Raw genomic sequence first — 19,699 nt, 5'->3', positions numbered from 1 at the left:
AAAAACTATCATTTTGGGTGCTGATCGGAGGGGTGGGGCCGCTGGCAGTGGTTTAAAAGCACACTGATGTGTTACAGGTGGAGAATGACGGGTAGGAGCTACTACCCACCCACCCCAAATCCTCGTGCAAATCACACTCACATTCCCCTGTTTCAGTCACAGTTCCTCTGTGCTGGAGCCAGTTCTCCTTCAGACTGAATTGGTGGAAAAGGGCTTTATTCTGTGAGAAGGGAGAACAAGAACAATGAATGAATGTATTCCTGCCCTTTGGAAAACCACAGCTGTTTGCAACATGTTCCAAAAGAGTGTGCCAACTTTTTTTTTTTGATATGAAACCCACCCATCCAATCTTAAAGGAATAAACTGGGAGTTGCCTCAATTAATGCATGTGGAGGTGAAGAGTCAGAGCCACATGACAGATCTTGGCCAAGGCTAGTGGCAGGGAAAAAGCCCCTAAAATTATTCCCTACAACATACTGGAGAGTATCAGTGTGATTTTTAACCTCTGGCTGCTACAAATATTCACAGACTCTTCTCTTAAGGAAAACATGGTTTCCCCATCCCAATATCAACCTTGCTTTTAGATAATGCAATTTTTAGACAGCTTCATACTTCTGCTGTAGTACAATGACTTGCTAAAGGGAAAAAGGTACACTATGCAGTATGATTATCCCCCTGATACATCAGCTCCTACAAAACTTGTGCCTGACACGTCATTCTGTGTTTCCCCCATCACGCCTAACAGGAAACATTCATTCTTGCAACCATCTCTCTCTTAGGTTGAAAAGTGGAAACCCTCTTCTGACAAGACTTCCTTACTTTTTTTTTAAATATATCTTTTATATATATTTTAGATTTTAGTTTTTTTTTAATTCTGGGGAGGAGGTAATTAAGTTTAAAAAAAAACTTATCTTTAATGGAGGTACTGGGGATTGAACCCAGGACCTTGTGCATGCTAGGCGCACAATCTAGCACTGAGCTATACCCTCCCTCCCCACCCAAGTCTTCCTTACTCTTGCAGTCAAGATTCTTGTGTAGATTGTTTTCTGTTTTTACATCCATAGTTGACAATTGAATTTACATCATTCTGGGGACACTGGGGAAACTCTGAGACTCTAAAATGCACCGTGGAAATGTGGAATATCAGAAAGTCAAGGGCACCTGCTGCAACTGGATCTGGACCAGCCCAGGGAAACTGAAGTGAAGCAGGAAAGCTCAAGAGAGCTGCAGCCCTGCTTCCTGCCTGGCCCTGCTCCACAGGAGGTGGTGTTCCTTAACTATGAAGACGTGCCAGGTGAGGCCAGGCGAGGTCTCCAAACCCCATCAACCCACTGCAGAGAGAAGGGTCTGCCTTACCTTCCTTTGTGGTGAATATTCATCAACAGTGCTGAAAGAAAAAGGAAAAGAAGTCAGTCTTGGCCTCAAACCCAGAACAATGCAGTTATTGTCACAGAGACTACTTTGTGGGCACTGGACACAGGTTTTTGCTTTTTGAAAAGATAAAACACACAGTATTCATCAGTTTCCTATGTGTAACATAGGAAACATTGGGCTCCAGATGTCAGGTGAACCAGGAAGAAAAGAAGCTATCTATTCAACAGGTATATTTTGCTTTCTATCCACAGAAAGTGAGCACCCAGTGAAGAGCTGGATTTATTCAGCCCACAGAATCTCTTAAGTTTTCTCATATTTTGATAGCTTCTAGGTGAAATTATTGTTATTCGGAAAGCTAAATAAGTCAGCCACGGCAGATCTTTTCCAGAATGTTTCAGTTTGTGGTGGACTGGGGGACATTCTGCAGGGCCCCAGCTCAAATCTCATTCAAAAACCTAAAGATATTTCATAATCTTATACCAAGAATCACGTCTTAGATCATTTTCTTACTTAAATCTCATTTCTTATTTTAATTTCTTACTAAATCTTATTTCTCATTTTAATGTGTGTTTTTCAAATGGAATGTATTAAATTCCATTAATGTATTTAATGCATTTAAGTGTGTATCAAACCAGAACTAAATCTGCCCAACTGTAACAAGGCCTGCCTTGCGGCAAGACCAAATTCCATGTAGGAGATTATTTTGATGTAAACATTTCTTCTTTTTTGTTGTTTCATTTGTTCATATTTTCATACTAGTCTTATGCTATGGAAATTTATTATAATGTAGACTGTGATAAAAGAAGACCACCCAAATTCACAGTAGTTGTTTCTAACACCTTGTGCCTCATTTCTGAATTTTTAAATGTGTGATTTTCATGCTTGGGGATTAAGGCTTAGACATGATTTGTTTGCTCCCTAAAATTATTTACATAGCCATTTATTTGCCATAGGATCTCCATTTACTAAAATGAAGCCAGGCTTTAAATCTCAAGTCAGTAGTCTGAAAGGCCTGAATTAACTTTCTCTATAAGAAGTACATTTGTGACTGCTGAAATCTTAATAGAAGTTTTTCACACTTGAAAACAGATGCATTTTATGTTTATATTGTAAATCAGAAAACAATTTTTCCCTTCAGATGAACTTTGCAGCTATATCTGAAAAGTGAATAATGACTTGTTGTTCTTTACCAAAATTAATAAGGAGAGTTAGTGTTAAAGTCAGGTATTGACAGCTTGAAAGACTAATGACAGATACCTCAGGGACACTTGGACATGACAAAAGGCATTGAGGAAACGCTGTTCTTCAATCTTTTTAAACTGATAAAGAAACCTCAGGGAATCCATAAAATTGAGCTTTTAAAATGCTCCATGACTTGCTGGGACCTATTTGTAAAACTTTTTTTCCTATTCCATGAGAGAGAGCTATGAGCCCTCCAAATGGCCAGTTAAATATTTACACTTTTACAATTAAATTATAACGTATCACATAATTGTTCTTATGCACCCACATTGTCATGGCTCAGTTTGTTTCTATCATGTCAAAAAGGGTTAAAAAACAGCCAATAAGAGAGAGAAGATGGCGGAGTAGAAGGGCGCTCGTAAAAACAGCCAATAAGCTTGATCTAGTGTTTATTCATTTTGAGCTAGAAAAACAAAACAGACATTTACTAGTAGAAAAGGAGGCATCAAGATGAATCTTAAAGTCAAAATGTTCAAAATGATCTTTAAGAGACACCCAAAGTTTTGTCACATTTACTGCTCCTTTCTTTCATTAACTGTGATAAGCAAAATTAAATACTCACTGCCGACGGTGCATTCCAAGTATCTTCTGAAATTCTTTCAGTTCTTTTTCAAGTATTGGATATTCATATACATCATCCAGTACATTCCTATAAATGGTCTGGGAGAAAAAGAAAACGGCAGCTTAATTGGTTTAATGCCTCTTTTGTAAGGACTAAGACTCATACAGTGGTTAACTTGCTCAGGGAAACAGGTGGGATTCAGGCCAAAGCAGGGCATTAAACCAGTACCTATGAGATCCTGAGTGGGTTCCACCTCCTAGGCCCACACTCAACTGGAGTGGCTCTCTGGAAGCTTTCAGGGGCTTCAGGTTAGGAACACTGGAAACTTCAGAGATTTCTGGCTAACTATACAAGATTTCTGTGCCTGTTCTGTATGTTTAGAAATAATATCCACATAATCATTTTGGAGGAAAAGACATCAATTGGATTAAATGACCTAGTTGCCTTTAATCAAAGAGTTGGTTTACACCAGTTTTCAACTGGATGTCTAAATGACACCTGAATTTCGAAATCAAAGTGATTTCTTTCATGAAAGGTAAAGTCAGTTTAGACACTTGTCTATTCTGAAATAGAACTCTTCCTTGCTCGAATTCCATTCTACCCCTCTCTATACTAACCGGCACAGCTAATATGGTTTTGATGGCCAAAGGAATCCGACTGTTTACAAATCATCTCCAGAGAATCATCTGTGTTGAAGATACTGCAGCCTAATAATGACTAGAAAAACTTACCAGTTTATCTAACTTCAAATGTGAATCTAGGTTAATATCTATGTTACAAGTTATTATTACTTTAATTTCTCAAAAAACACCATGTCCTGAAAAGGTTTCATGATGTATACCTTGTCAATATAGTTTTTAAATGATATAGTTTTATCCCATTATTATAGCTATGGGGCTGGTTAGTTTAAACTTATAATACACGTCAACATACTAAATAGTATCAAGTTTTAAAGCATGTTTTATTTTACCTTCCTTAGTTATTTCACTTGCAATCAAAATTCCCATGACTTATAAAATATATAACCTTAAATTAAAATATTGTAAAATTTGCCTGTAACATTTATTCATATTGAACTATTTAAAGTTAAAAAATTTCTATCTATTGTAAGGAATATCAGGCTTCAGAAGTCAAAACAAATCAATACTTTCTTTGAATCATAACCTGAATATTACAAACAAGTTGGAGGATTGTAACCTATGAGTAAGATTTTTGAAAAGCGTAACTGAAAATAGTATCAGTCATTTGGCATTAAACTAGAAGTTTCACATTACCTTTAAAAACATTTTTGAATGTTCATCTTCATGTAACCAGTCTTTGTACAGAGCAATCCACTGGGAAACAAGATGCAAGACCTTACGTTTCCGACAAGGAACATCTGAGTTTTCTTTGCCTTGAAACTTCTTAGCAGAATAGGTGCAGACGGTTAAGAAAGAATACTACGTTGTTGAAAATGAAAATATGAGGCAATCTGTTGATTCTTGTTTTCACAAAATATGCTAAAGCACTTTTTCCAAAAAAACTATGTGTATCTAAAGATGTAGGAAGAAAAGAATGTGTAGGGAGAGCAAAAGATGCTCACTGAAAAGAGCAAAAGTCAACGCGAATGATTTACATAGACTTGGTGGCAGGCGGCAAGTATAAGGATTAGAGGATCACACTGACAGCTGCCGACACAGTCCCCTGGGCAGCAGGGGTTAATGCCACCCCAAAGAGATGCCAGGCGGCCCGTTCACATCAAGGGTGGCTCCAAGAGATCCAGCCTCGTTATATAGGTGGACACTGTTTCCATAAAAGTTAGATCAGAACTAGGCCAGATAAACTTTGATCCTCAGAAACCCACATTCCGCGAAACCAGTTACTTCTAAAGTAGGCCCAAATGAGCACAGATTTCTGGAGTATCATTTGTGACGTGATTCAAATATCCACCCTTAGGAATCTACTTGAAAAAAATTTGGGTAAATGTGCAAACGTAAATAAAAAAGAATTGTTAATTTTTATTTCCACCAGGACAAAAAGAATTAAATAGGGGTAACCTAAATGCTTCAGCCATTGAGAACAGTTAAATAAATTACTGCATATTCATTTAACAGGCTCTTCTAAAGCCATTAAAACCAATGGTCCAGCGGTACATTTACTGACACAGGACATTCATAATATGCTATTAAGTAGGAAAACAAGTAAGAAAAGAATAAGTTAGGATGATCCATTTCTATTAACTATGCTTATTTATATGAATAATTTCATTACCTGGAAAGATATATACTGATAGTTAACAGTGGCTCCTTAAGGTAATGAGATTTCAGAGAATGTGAATTATTTTTATTGTACTTACAAGCATTTCCTCATTTGTATACAATGACTGCACATTAACTATGCTGTTAAAATTATATAAAAATAACAATCTCAAAGGCAACATACTTAAAGCCTTAGGAATGAGACAGAAGCTTGGTGTTTTCCAAACCAACCTAGTATTTTTGCTCTCCAAATTATCATTCCTGAGTATCCTGGATACAATGAAAAGTTAAGTAGGAATAGAAAATATTGTAATACCAAACACAGGTAGGCTTTGGGGTTGCTGGACAGGATTCTGTGTTCTTTAATGCTGATCTATAACTGCAAATTAGGAACACATTCTGCATCAGGCTTTGTAATTATTTTAAAACATAATTTAGTCACTGCCTCTTCAACCTGCAAAAAAATGTCAAGGTCATGTGATTTCTTTGATTTCTACCTGTGAAATAAACTCAGGCAAACACATAAAGAATCTGTTAGAGTATCTTTCTTCTAGTGTTTCTCTTGAAAGGCGAAATATAAAGATTATCTTAAATTATTTCCACTGTCCTTTTCTTCTTTTCCTTTAACTATCATGGCTTGACTAATGATAAAGAAAAACATCTGGAAAATTAACAAATACTAACAACTTCTTTCTCTTATGTCAGCATATGTAAGTGAAGAGATGAGCTTCTTATTGCGGCTGCATATCTGTTCTACAATCATGGACCTGCCAGATTAAGCAACTTCAAGGACTGAAACCTGAACTACTCTCCTCTACTCATAGTTACCACCATGTAGTTACTTAACCTTGTTCTCTTCCCTACAAGATGTATTTTTAAAAATATTTACTGATTAAATTTACATTTGTACTTTCCTGGTTTTCTGTATCAGGGTCCATTCATTCTTGCACTTTTTGCCCATGCTAGATTACACTGATGTACACGTTCAGCTGGGGGAGGGGACAGTGGGAAGGCATTAGGTGAGAGCTATACCTTTAGCATAATGCACTGAACGTTAGCCAACCTAGGGCTGTGAGCTTAAGTAATGCTTTTTTTTGATGATAAAAGTTGAAAAGCTTTAAATTTTATCACAATAAAATATCCACGTGAGATATCCAAACACAGCACAAACGGCCCTAATCTGTAAGCAATGTTCAAAATCAATGAGGAAAAACAAACAAAAAAATAATTTAGACCTCTCCTTAGAAGGTGATAGCAGTAGAATGTAAAAGATATCTTCACTAAGATGTACATAAATATATCTCAGATTAAATATGGATGCCATATTTTTGTAGTTTTTATTATTTCATAAAAGGCAGAGCCTGCAAATATATTGAAATAATCATGCAGGAAGACTTCTGGCTTAAAATGTTCTGTATTTCATGAGTTTTATAACTAGTAAAAAGCCTGCTAGGAACTGGAACTAAATATTCATATAAAATGTCCTGACCAACGACTCAAAACATGTTTATATCCAAGTAAAGTTCCAGAGATTCTTCAGGGGAATTCTATGAGGCATTAATCTGTTCAATAATAATCACAAATAAAAATAGGATCACATTTAAAAATAATAGTTTGAAGGCATCTAATTTGCTGTAAAACAAACTATTATTTAACAGGTGGTAATTCTTTTGGAATTATGTTAACATTAAAATGTAGAAGAAATTAGCTCATAGGTAATTTTTCCAAAACACTTATAAAGAAGAACTTGACAACCTTGTAATTCTTGCTAAATTTCCTAGTAACACCCTTACTTGGAAGCTGTGGAAGAAATCTGTTTTTGAAATTTTCCAAATTCACAACTAATAATGTTTCAAGATCAATTTTATGAACTGGTTCTAGAAAGTTTCAAAATACCTTTGTAGCTTTGTGTAGCCATGCAATACAGTCAAGCACTAAAAAGGAATGACTAGTTTTAGTTTATATATTTATTAAGAGGGATTTTACTTCGATTATGCCTTTATGGCATTTTAAAGTATTCTCTTAAGTAGGAAAATGCTGTAAAGTGGGGAAGAAATGTAACAATTATTTATCAGGAGAAGATTATTACCAAGACCACTACCATCAAGGTTCAATCAAACTTAGGTATATGCAAAAACAAATAAACAAAAAAACCCTAACAACCCATCTTCCTAAAAATTTTCATGTGGGCTCAAGTGAAATCTTCAGTTTGGTTTAGTAAAAACCTGACAGTTAAAGGGCTACTGAAATACTTTTGCAGCATCTTCCTTAAACATTGTGAGGCAAGACACTCATTTGGAAACTCTAAATATGTTCCCTTGGCTTGGCTTTCCAGCCTTTCATCTATTGCACCTGTTCTAGTTGGTGTATAAAATCCTAAAGCTTCCATCATCCTAAGAGAACGTGCCTTGACAAAGCTCCGAAATGACAACTGACTTTGAGGGTGAGACCTCCGATGTGGGGAACCCTTGTCTCCCCTGGGGACATCTGCCCAGAAACACACTATCACATATGTATGTTTTCCCACCTGAGTGGTCTGGCACTAATTGGCTGATTGTTTCATTAGTTCATGTATTGCCAGTCCTCTCAACCTCCTGACCCTAGGGTTTACCCAGTGGGCCAAGTTCATGTCCAGATTTCTAAAGCCTGGAGACAGAGGTTTGGAGAAAACATAATACGGACAGTACAATTTACCCCCGACATGGAATGTGGAAACAGCAGCTCTGCATTTCCAGTCCCCCTGCCTCGTCTGTCTCATTTCATCTTTCACCTTGGCGAGCACGACGTATTTGACATAGCTGTACTCTACTGAGGGGCTGAATAAGTGAAGAAAGGCAGCTCATTCCTAAGGTGAGGCATCGGTGTGAGAGGAAGCCGCTGCAGCGTCCCGAGGTCAGTGAAGGATATTGCCTCAGCAGCGCCTGGCACAAGTCGTCAGTGGTCATGAAGACCGTGTACGTGAGAAGGAAGTCGTCAAGGAGGGTCTCTGCAAAGGAAGGAAAACAGACACAAAGTGAACAAATTGGTGATAAGGGCAGCTGCTTACCCAGGCAGCAGAACAGTGTGCACAGCAGAAACATGATAAATGGTGGCGGCAGGAGGAGGGTGGAGGTCAGGAGAATTTCAGCCACAAAATATATTACATTATCCATTATTTTTACAAACTCCATATATAGAATGCCTCAAGCAATGAAAGTATTTTTTCTTTTTTATTGTAAGTCTCTCTAAACATACAATTTTGTCATCTTTTTTTTTCCTAAAACATCATTTATATTTGTGGGTACAGATGTTATGAAAACCAATGCATAAAAAATGTGCTTTTAAAAATAAATTTTATAAGATTTCCGAGGTAGGCACTCCAGACCTACAGGGAATGAAGCCTACATGTTCCAATAAGTAAAGGCTTTTTCTAAAGCCATTTACCAAGGTCTAGGGCAAGAACAATGGATAATAAAACCCAGAGGACACACATCAGGTTCCAAGGCCATTCACCTTTATCTCTGGAAAGCATCTGTAAGAAGCTGGGAAAGTGATGAGTGATTTTCTTACTGCCATGAAGAGAAAGTTAAGCCCAGTTAAAAGTGGAGAGCAGGCATAATGTGTCATGACATACTCCTTCCTAATTTCTTTTTCCACCTCTTTAACCAACAAAAACAGGCTCCATTTTTATTGCTTCTTGGCTTATGATATGGAACTGCTAAACAGGAAAACTGACCTCCAATATAATTTCCAAAATGATAGAAAAGATTTATATTCATAACGCAAAGTAGACTTTTTGCCCTAGCACTCTTTATCTAATCTCCTTGCTTTAAAATGCATTTTATGATATTTAATTTTCATATCTTCTACATTCTGGATATCAAATTTTGAGCTATTTGAAATAGTAATAAATTGTAAGAATCATGAGCTTGTCTACTCAATAGCACTGATGCTCTCTTACACAATAAATGTGTAAGTACAAAGAACTGCCTGGTACAGAACTCTATGTTGAAGACTGGAAAAATTCCAGAATTTTAGAAATAACCAGCAACATTTACTTTAAAAGTTATCAACGCAAAAAAAGACCATGCTTATGAATACAAAACTCTGATAAAAAGAAGTTGTGAATGACATCTACATTCCTGTATCAGCTGCAGGGGTTAATTTATTTCTATGGTTTGTTAATGTTGCAAAATATCACAATAGCCCTGATCCACACAGGTAAGTGGTTGCAATGGTAATGGTTGACAAAAAAGTTTGCTTTCAACTTGCAAGAGGCCCTTTAAATGAACCAGAGGCGTTAATGAAGAGTATTAGGAGAATTTCTTCAAAGATATTTATTTTAGGTAAGTATTTAGTATTCCTTACTAAAAAAATAAATTGGACAAATAGCACCAAAATGTAAAGTAAGCCTAAATTTGTAAGGCTCTATCACACTGCAGTATGTGAACAGTCATTGGTTTCACTCACTATTACTCTGTGGCAAGAGCAAGTCCTCAAACAGATGTGCCTGGGCCTCGCTGGGCATAAAGAGACCCGTACTAGAAAACAGTGGGAACGTGGCTTACCGGACAATTGAATGAGTGGACATGCTCAGCCTGCATTCACAGCAGAGCTGGGCACTCTCTTCTGGGCCCCTGTTTACAAACAATTCAAATCTACGCACAGAAAGGCAGGAGAAGCTTTATTACAAGACCTACCCCAAACTAGTTAACCTGGCAGTGCAAGTTAACCGCTGGGCATTCTAGTGAAAAATCTGGACTATGCACTGGAAACTTTGTGTTTCTTTCATTACAGTGTTTTAAATAGTTAAAGTTAAGACCCAACAATGGCATAATGTCTCAACTCCCAGGGTATTTTGGAATCCAACTTGAAAACTATCATTCTGGGATGCTACTGAACAGTAATGTTCACAAATGATAACATTTCTCTGCACTGAATATGGTTGATGAGAATCCTCAAATTCTCTGGTCTGAGTGGAAATGAACACCTTTTCCTTTTTTTTTTTTTTTTTTTTGCATTCTTTGTTAGATACAGCCAGCAAGGACTACAGAGTAGCCCAGAATCTATTTTGGGGGTTTTCAGTGGGTCTCTAGAGATTGGAGCCAACAATACAGAGAAACCACCGGATGATAGCACTGAGAACCTCACACATGCAGCATACAAAATTCTTGGCATGACATTCAGATTCAGACTCTTTGGGATGGTCTTATACTTAGCTAATTTAATGAGGTTGGAAGTATTCTCTAATCAAGATTTACTCCATTAGCAGCTGAGAATACAAAGAAAAACCTTTAACTTTGACATCACCAGTCATTCCATTCTGGAACTGTCTTAGATAATGAACTGAGTGACTATGAGAATCTGGTTGGATGGTGGCAAAACCGTCTGGCATTCAATTCAATTAATCAACTCACATATGACAATATTTTGTTAAGGGCTTTGACCTAGAAATGCTTATTTTCCCCTAAGCTACTACCATATTTAATATTTAACAGCACGTACCTAATTACCTCTCTGCCATAGAAATATTAATTAAAATAAAACAATGAGGCTACATAAAAACAGCTCTAGTTAAAAACCTAATGAAGAGAATAACTAAAAATCCTAATGAATAGAATCGATTCCCAATACTCCTAACTTAAATCTTTCTCTATTAAACTACCATGATGTCCTGAAAACTTTCTATATAAACAGCTTTCCTTGCTTCTTTTTCAGCACTGATATTCGTTTCCTGCTCATGAAAGTAATTTATTGATATAATGAAAACAACACACTTCAAATAAAAGTGTATTTTATAATAACCATGCTTCAAAACAGGCTGTCCCATTGGTATTTAGAGATATTTTTAGAACCACAATGGCTATATAAATGATCCCCTGAAGACTATTAGCCACAATGGCCATTTAGAAAGACCAGCAAATCCATCGGCATCCCCATTAAAACACTATAATTATCTATTATATTATATAGTGCTTAATTAATGGTAATTTAAGACTAGGTAAAAAAGCACCTTTGTGTATAAAAAACATTTTTCATTTAAACACATTCAGAGTTGCCGTATAGACTAATTCTGAATAAAAAGATATTCATTTTGATTTCTAGCTTAATGAATACCTAAGTATTAATATACAAAATAACTTTTCTTTGAAATTCAATTCATTAAATCAATTACTAAATCAAATCCCAAGTTCCTGGCTCATCACTGACAAAAATATTCAGCCATCCTTTTGGGAATACCCCCATCTTCCCCAAAATAATGTAGCATTTTGTAGTAGCTTTCTTAAATACAGTAATTACTGTTGCAGTATAGAAACTACAGGCTTATAATAATCAAAACTGGAAGGCAAATACTATTACAGTTTTAAGAAGTATGTAACTTGAAATAAAATATATCTATGTGCTGTCAAAATCTAAAGCCTTGATAGAAATGTCTTTAAAATTCATGCCTATAATTAGGCATAATGATGTTAATACAGAAATTTTCCCTATCATCTGCTACTGTTTTACTTTCAAGGCATAAGAAAAGAATTGTCTATTTTTATTTGATTTTACTTGAATGTATTTTTCTTTTATGCATAAATTATTTTCTATCACTTTAAGGGTATCAAGCATTAAAAATTTCCATTTTATTTCTGCAAAACACAAGTGTTTCTAGAACATGCCAGAGCTGTGTCAAGGTGGAACGGTAACTGGTTTGGTACAGATCCTTTTGATAGGGTTCTATTATGTAAATTTAATCAAATTAAAGGAAATGATCTAAATGTTTCCAAAAGGTCTAAGCTTAATGCTTTTTTTTTTTTTTGGAAAAGAAGAAAAAACAAAAACAAACCCTGAAGTCTAGAAATCAAAATGAGTATAGGGTGACATAGGAACAATTATAGAAATCTACTTCAGTTATTTTTCAATACTGCAAAACACACTGCAAAAATGAAACTACTCATCCGTTAAAGCGAATTACCAAGAAAGCAAATGAAGAGAGTTTTGACAGACAACTGCCTATAGGAGCCATTTAATCTAAGTAAGGTAATATTCAACATTTCTGTACTAACTCATACTCCCTAAAGTACTGTTAGCCATTTTGTTTCTGCTTTCAGCTGCAGTGAAATTTAAGGTGCTATAAAATATGCTCTATTTAACCTTTATTCCAAGGAGCCAAGAAAAGCTTTGTACTTGAAAAGGCCCATTTCTGGCCCTGGAATGTTAAACTTACCGTTATTTTTTGAGAAGCAATGCCAAAATGTACAATGTAATTTGATTAAACACAACAAACAAAAATTAATGTTCACTTTTCAATCTTAAAGTGCTATGCCACTGATAAAAGCCATACTTGTTGCTCACTGTATTTTATGTTTCAGAAAGTAAAACTAATCACCTCAAATGCAGCTGTTTGTCACAGTTTTTAAATTCACTCAACTCCTGCCTACTTTTACAATTCCACCAGAGTATTGCTTAGCCATTCAAAAACTGCCAAAACTTGGGATCTTGTTTTATTTTTAGATATCAGTTGCACAAGAAACGCTTGTTCATTTAATGCTGTTTCTACACCGTATCTTAAACGTCATCCCTTTAATGACAGGAGCTTATTATAGAAAAGGATTGCATGGCCCTCTTTCAATAATGAAATCCATTTTTATTTTAACTTGTAAAATTTGGTTTTGGAATCCAATCCCATTTCTTTAGGAAAAAACGATTTGAAGGTTTTATGTCCTTGCCTGTGTTTAATTCTACATGCTGCCCTTTAAAAATGTCACTAGGAGCACGGAGTATTAAAAGCAGCACTTTTATCTTCTCTACACAGAGAAAGGGTCATGGTGGCAGGTCACCCTGTCGTTACAGAAGGGAGAAGCCCCATGAGCTCCTGCTGTCCCAACCCCAATCAGCTGCTCTCAGTGTCCAGGCACAATTCATGTATCTGCCCAGTCTGCTGGGAAGCTCAGAAAACAGTATAAATCATGCAAAGGGAATCAGAGAGCTGGATTCCTACCTGGGTAGTAGCTAAACTCTCTGGGTCTTAGTTAAATCACCTATTAAGCGGATATCACATCCATGCCTAGCAGAGCTGTAGCAGCAATTAAACAGAACAGGGTATCTAATGCATCCGGCAAAGAACCTGGCACACATCAGGCACTCAATAAATACTACCTGCTCTTTATTTTCCTAAAATAAAATTATGTATGTCCTGTCCCAGTTCCCCAAGTGCCACCAGTCAACCAATACAAACTGTGTACTGAGGATGGACTAGATAGAGGCATTAGTTAAGACGCTGGGGGTTGAGGGACAGGGAAGCACAACCCTGGTCCGTGGCTTCCAGCTCCTGATTAGAAAAGGAGCTGAGACATGTATCCCCATGAGATGAACCAAGTAAGGTAACACTGAAACTGAGCAGCACTAACCAAACATGTCACATGAGATGAAGGAGACTCGGATATGCCAGGGAAGATTTCACCAAAAAGGTGGCATGTGAGATGACCACTGAACTTCTGGGAAGGATGGGTGGAGAAAGAGGTGGAGTGTGTGAGCAAAGGGGTGGATGGGTGTGTGTCTGTGGCTGAGTCACAAACCTGTGGCCTCTGAGGCTTATTTTGCCCTTAAAGATTTTTTATTGTTATTGTTGGCTGACAATATTTGAAAATCAGAGATGTGGCACCACCAGGTCCACATCTGACGGCAACCATGGCTTAGAGCTGAGTTGCGCTCTGTCTACAGAGTGTACTCCCTAGTTGTGCACAGTTCCACCCTGGCTGGCTTCACTCGTTCACATTAAGTATCTGTGGACATGTGAGTTTATAAGTCTTAGTCTACAGTAAAATTGTGAAACAGTAATGGAAGAGGTAGTGGTGTAACTGAAAAGCTGGGTTAGAGCCAATTCCTGGAGGGTCTTTGAGCCCTAGACTAAGGAGCCTGGGGCTCGCTCTATAGGAAAAGAAAGGGAATTGAATGAAGATTGTCAAGGTGAGAAGTGACAGGAGGTGCAGTTTACACTTGTTGCATCCTGGAAGTCACACAGGAGAAAGTAAGAATAAGGGGAGGGAGGATGAGTTCACTTTTAAACACGCTGAACGTTGGGGTTCCCGAGATTACTTTAAGTGAAACTACTGAGCAAAAATATCAAACACCAGAGTTTGCTGAAAAAGGCTGGATGATTATGGGAGCTACTGTATAAAAAGGATGGCTGGGAACAACATGAATTCTCAGATTCAGTCCTAGGAAGATGCAAACAGTGGTCCAAGGATGTTCATATTTGGGCAATGGTAGGAGAAAGGTAAGTTAAAGAAGAGAAAAGAGGAAACTGGAGAATTGGAAGACACAAATGTAATAGAAGCCATTGGGAAGGACTGGGAAAGAGAGTAGTTCATAAGTGTTAAAAGTTGCTGGAAGAAGGTTCATGAGACAAAACATTCAGAGGCCACTGGATTTGGTGTGTGGATGGTCCCTGGTCTGGTGGCTTTAGAGAGGCCCCTTGGTAAATGTAGCAGCATACTCTAGTGAGACTGAAAGGAAATAAGGATATTCTGATAATCAGTTCTCACACCATCAACCACACAGTTTCTCCCCAAAGACTCTTCCTGCAGTTGAATAGCTCATTGATCAGCAACAGCAGTTGCTCTCACAAATGAGCCAGGAGGACAAATTTCTTTATGATGATCAATGCAAGTATCATTTTACTTAACTATATGAATTAGAATGTGGAAATTGTCATGGGTATGAAGCTTTCAATACCACTCTGCCAGCATCTACCAAGAAAAAATATCAGGTTGTCAGATTCACTCAGTCTAATGTAACTGACCTCTCTGAGCTGCTGCACCTTGTATGATTAACATAATACAATGCATTCCTAAGATACAAACTGTGTTCCTAAGCGCATGCCAATTAATGTCATGAAACAAAAATTAATTTAAACATTAAATCTTAAATTAGAAGTCTCAGGCATGATTATTTCAAGCAATAACTCTAATACTTGCATAAGCTTTGAAAAAAAAGCATGGTATTTTTATCTTCCTAGCTTTAAGAAGAATCTCTATTATCAGCTTTCTTTCAAAACTTGAAATACATTATCATTCTGAATATTAGTTTTTCTGTTGGTTATTGTGAATCATTAGCATTGAATTTCAGACAAATAAAATTTTATTTATTCATTTATTTTTTGTTTCTGATTAACAGAAATTTTAGGGATATGAGAGAGAAGTTATTTTCAACAAAGTTTAGCAATGGATAATCAACTGCCTATTTTAAAGCTTAGAATTGGCATGATCATTAGATACATTCAAAATAAAAAAAATCCTGCAAACATACTAATTTAAAATAAATACAACTTACACAACTAAGGCTCTTTCTAACCAATCTGGCATAAGATTGTATGCAAACTGAAAACTTCCAACACAAGAAAATTTACTTTAATGTACTGCCTGTTTGAAAACATTTCTAGAACAAGTATTTTAACCAGTGACTGACAGCAGACATGCCTTTGTGTCTGGTTTCCAGAAGAGTTATAGAGTTCTTTCCAGTATCATATAGTTGCTGTTTCTCACACAGGTGAAAGGGACACTTGTGGTTCAGGGGCACATAGAAAGCTTAGTTGCAACGAATGACCAGACATCTATTACTGAGGGTTGATCACAATGCTCTCTGTGGTGGTGAAGACAAAATTGTAAGATAAAGTCTCAACTTTCACAAGGGTTTGGAATTTGACTGGTGAGATCATTAAAGGACCACATAGTGCAACCTACACGCTCTAGCCTGATGATCAGTCCATCCATGTGAATGTCTGAGCAGACCTCTACACCCCACCCCTGCCCACCACCACCCAGCATACGTGTTTTAGCCCCAGAGACCCCCAAATTTGCTTTGAGCCACATCTATTCCTTACTGTGCCCCTGGAAGCCAGTGGTGGCTTTAGTGGGCAATGAGGAAATACTGGGAGGAAAGACAGTAGCTAGTCTATGTGAAAATAACCAAACCAGCCACCCTTTATGGACACATCCTGTAAGCTGTACCATGAGTTTCACTCCCATGATCTGTGCTCCTCATATCCACCCTAGAAGGTAGGTCTTATCTTCTCTTTTGTGGAATGATGACACTGAGACTGAGATAAGTAAGGAGAATAACCACCAACTTAATGCAAGCTACTGTCGGAAGGGGCCTAGGTCCCAAGGTGCCCCAGCTCTGGCTCTCACTGCACAATGCTCTCCTGAGAGTGTGGATCCAAACAGTCCACAGCAGGGGCAGGGGGAAAGGAAGTGCAGGAAAGCCATGGAATCCCTGGTTGGACACGGAGAAAACCACAGATGCAGGAACCTGCTTTTTATTGGCTTTAAATTGCCCAAGATGCCCCTAAGAAGTAGTTTTTTCATCTATCTGCCAGCATGTGGGTTTCCTTTACTCCTACTCAAATGTCAATTTGTTGTGATTTTTTTAGTGAACAACTGGCAATAGCAAATAGCTATCAGAGATCAGCCATTTTGCTTTTCGAGAGGTAGAACTGACAATCACACGGAAGGATTAAGACAGTTCACACATTCATAATGCTTTTAAGATGTTTTCATGGCCAATTATACATATTTGTATTTCAAAAATTGAAATGTACAGGCAAAAACTAATAATTTTTTTAAAGGTCAAACCATAAAACTCCTCCTTTTTGTATACATAAACTTCTCCATATTAGACATTACAGACACTGAAAATAATTAGTCCCATTATATTTTGTTCACTCTTTCCCAAATCAAAAGAACTAACTTCCGTGTCAAAGTCTCGGCTGTCACTCATCTCAGTTATCACCTATCAACCCAACATACAGATAAACAGGCCATTAAACACATATCAACTATCTTTGGCCAAGATAGCTTTGCCTTTTGGCTAAAGGTGCTCATACAAACGCCTTGTCTCAAATGTTCTAATAAGTCAGTTTTGTTTTGTTTTAAAATAAACATACTACTCAAAACCTAAGAACATCCTTAGGCCTTTCTATTTGCATGATTCATGGTGATTCAGGTAGGTAACAGGCACATATGAGTTCTGAAATATCACCCAGAATATAATAATATGATTATATAAAATTATATTGTAACCTGCTCTTATAAGAACAAATTTAATTTGTGCTATTGTTAAAAAAAAAACTTCTTCAAAGCTGTATGATATGAAATATATCTCGGTATACGTAATTTATTTGATGAAAAATATTTCTAACAACTAGTAGGGAGAATTTTGGAATAAAAGATGTAGAATTCTCAAGCATAAATTCAGTGGCTCAAATCACACATGAGAGAGGTACTTAGAGTTCAGTAAACCTTGAGAATTAAGAATACACGAGATTAGTGTCAATATTCACTTGTTGAGAAGAATATGAGTTAATCCAAACCACTTATAGGCTTTAAAAAAGTGATTATACAGTACTTTAAATCACAATATGTTTATGTTACTTTGAAGAGACATATAATTATGGCCTTAGGTCTACAGGATCAAAACTAACACAAGCTTTCATTTTAAAATTACATTTTCCTTTTCTTTAGGAATCACACTTTGATTTTTTTCTTGGGCATATTGCTCTCCAGCTATTTTATTTTATTCTGGTGGGGGGAGGTAATTAGGTTCATTTAATATTGTTATTTTTTATTTAACTAATGGACTGGGGATCAAACCCATGACCTCATGCATGCTAGGCATGTGCTCTGCCACTGAGCCATACCCTCTCTCTCGCTTTCCAGATACTTTAAAACCAAACCAAACAATACATTTCTCAGCTTCACATGTAGCTAGATGTGGCCACAACTAAGTTGCAGTCCATGAGATAGAAGCAGAAGTCACGGGTGATGAACAGGTATGTTCTTGCCTGGTTCCATCACGCCTACCTGGACCTTGGTTTGTGAAATGCAGGTCAGATTCTAGGGACACTGGAGCAAAGAGCTGGAAGGACTCCCAGTCCTGGCTGATTACAGAGTGGCCTTACCAGCTCTGGACTGTATTTCTCTGTTTTTACGTAAGACTGAAGTATAATGTATACCTTGTTTAAGTCACCGTTTGAGTTTTTCTATCATATGCAGCCAAGCCTAATCATAAATAAGCTCTACACACAGAAAATTTTCAGGAACTCAAACATGTGATCAGTAATGTGGTCTGGTTCTCAAGTTTCTCAATTACCACAAGCAGGAAAAGTACATTTAAGAGACAAGTATTGTGAATTTATCCTGATCTCATTACTGTGGATTTCTAGAATGCGCTGCTGAAGACACCTTTGCCTTAAAGGTTTTTGATTACTTTTTTAAAAGAACAAACAACCTCTCCAGACTGTAAAATAGTGTAAACTGTCATAGTAATTCTGAGATGTGCACTCGCATTATGTCAGTCAGCACGGGCAGAACTTGAACTTACTAAAATATTTCTACAAAACTCCTCAGTGGTGAATGAAAATGGCTTTGTAATACCTTCAAATTCAAACCGAACTAAGACAAAAAATGTCACATTTTATATGTTCAACTCTTGAGAAACGATCCAAAATTAGGATAAAAATATCTTCACCCTCTTTTTTCCTCAACAAAACAAGTGGCACTGGATTCATGATATCTATAAGTCTGCTACACAGAAACAAAATATGTGATATCAAGCAAGACAGGAACAAAATTTTGGGGGAAAAAACCTAACTTGCTCTAAGCACTATGTAAATCTTTCTTCATAACAAGTCTACTTAAGGCACACGGAAAGGGATGTAGTAAGAAGGAAAATACCAGATGCTCAATATTAGAACCACTACCTAGCATGAGCCATTCAACTAAATTTCTGTTCATTTCTAGCCTGAGAATTTAAGTAGAAATATCCAGCCAGGTATGCAACGGGCAATTTTAACTTGTGCTTTCCATCTTCACATTAAGTGAAGTTCATTTACCGAATCAAAAGATTCAAAAGTTAGAAGATTCACCAAGGACGCTATACGCTGAACAGACAAGAAATGCTGCTAAGTCTGCAGCAGGAACGGATACAGGATTGCTCTGAAAATAATTTTCTGCCACCATTTAGATTACAACAAGATATTCTGGGGATGACAACAAGATATTTTGTTTCCCACACTTTCTGCTCACCCATATCTCACAATTCTGTCTCATTTCATATTTATTTCGGATTTGGGGGAAGGACTGCCAGCCAGATAGCAGCGTGAAGAACGAGGCAAAAAGCTGCAAACAGAATGAAGAGAACGGTTTCAATTGTAGAGCAAGAAAGCCCCAAGGGCAGAAAATGAGGATACTGGGAAATGTGAGGGAAAGGTTATAATGAGAAAGACTGCAAAGAGAAATGAAGAAAAGCTCAATTATAG

At 37.0% G+C, this 19,699-nt stretch overlaps 1 protein-coding gene across 5 annotated transcripts in view; it reads right to left on the bottom strand.

Annotated features, from left to right (window-relative positions):
• Positions 1-19,699, bottom strand: part of RAPGEF5 (Rap guanine nucleotide exchange factor 5) — a 269,897-nt gene that overhangs the window by 37,555 nt on the left and 212,643 nt on the right. For all 5 annotated transcript variants that reach the window (XM_072964867.1, XM_072964864.1, XM_072964865.1 and 2 more), the window contains 5 exons: positions 8,323-8,401; positions 4,453-4,594; positions 3,179-3,276; positions 1,357-1,387; positions 142-220 (listed from right to left, as the gene is read on the bottom strand). In XM_072964867.1, coding sequence (XP_072820968.1) covers positions 142-220; positions 1,357-1,387; positions 3,179-3,276; positions 4,453-4,594; positions 8,323-8,401 — 429 coding nt within the window. The remainder of the gene's footprint in view (positions 1-141; positions 221-1,356; positions 1,388-3,178; positions 3,277-4,452; positions 4,595-8,322; positions 8,402-19,699) is intronic.

This window comes from Vicugna pacos, chromosome 7, assembly GCF_048564905.1.
Source record: "Vicugna pacos chromosome 7, VicPac4, whole genome shotgun sequence".
Classification (NCBI taxonomy): Eukaryota; Metazoa; Chordata; class Mammalia; order Artiodactyla; family Camelidae; genus Vicugna; species Vicugna pacos.
This window is presented reverse-complemented; position numbering and strand designations above follow the sequence as displayed.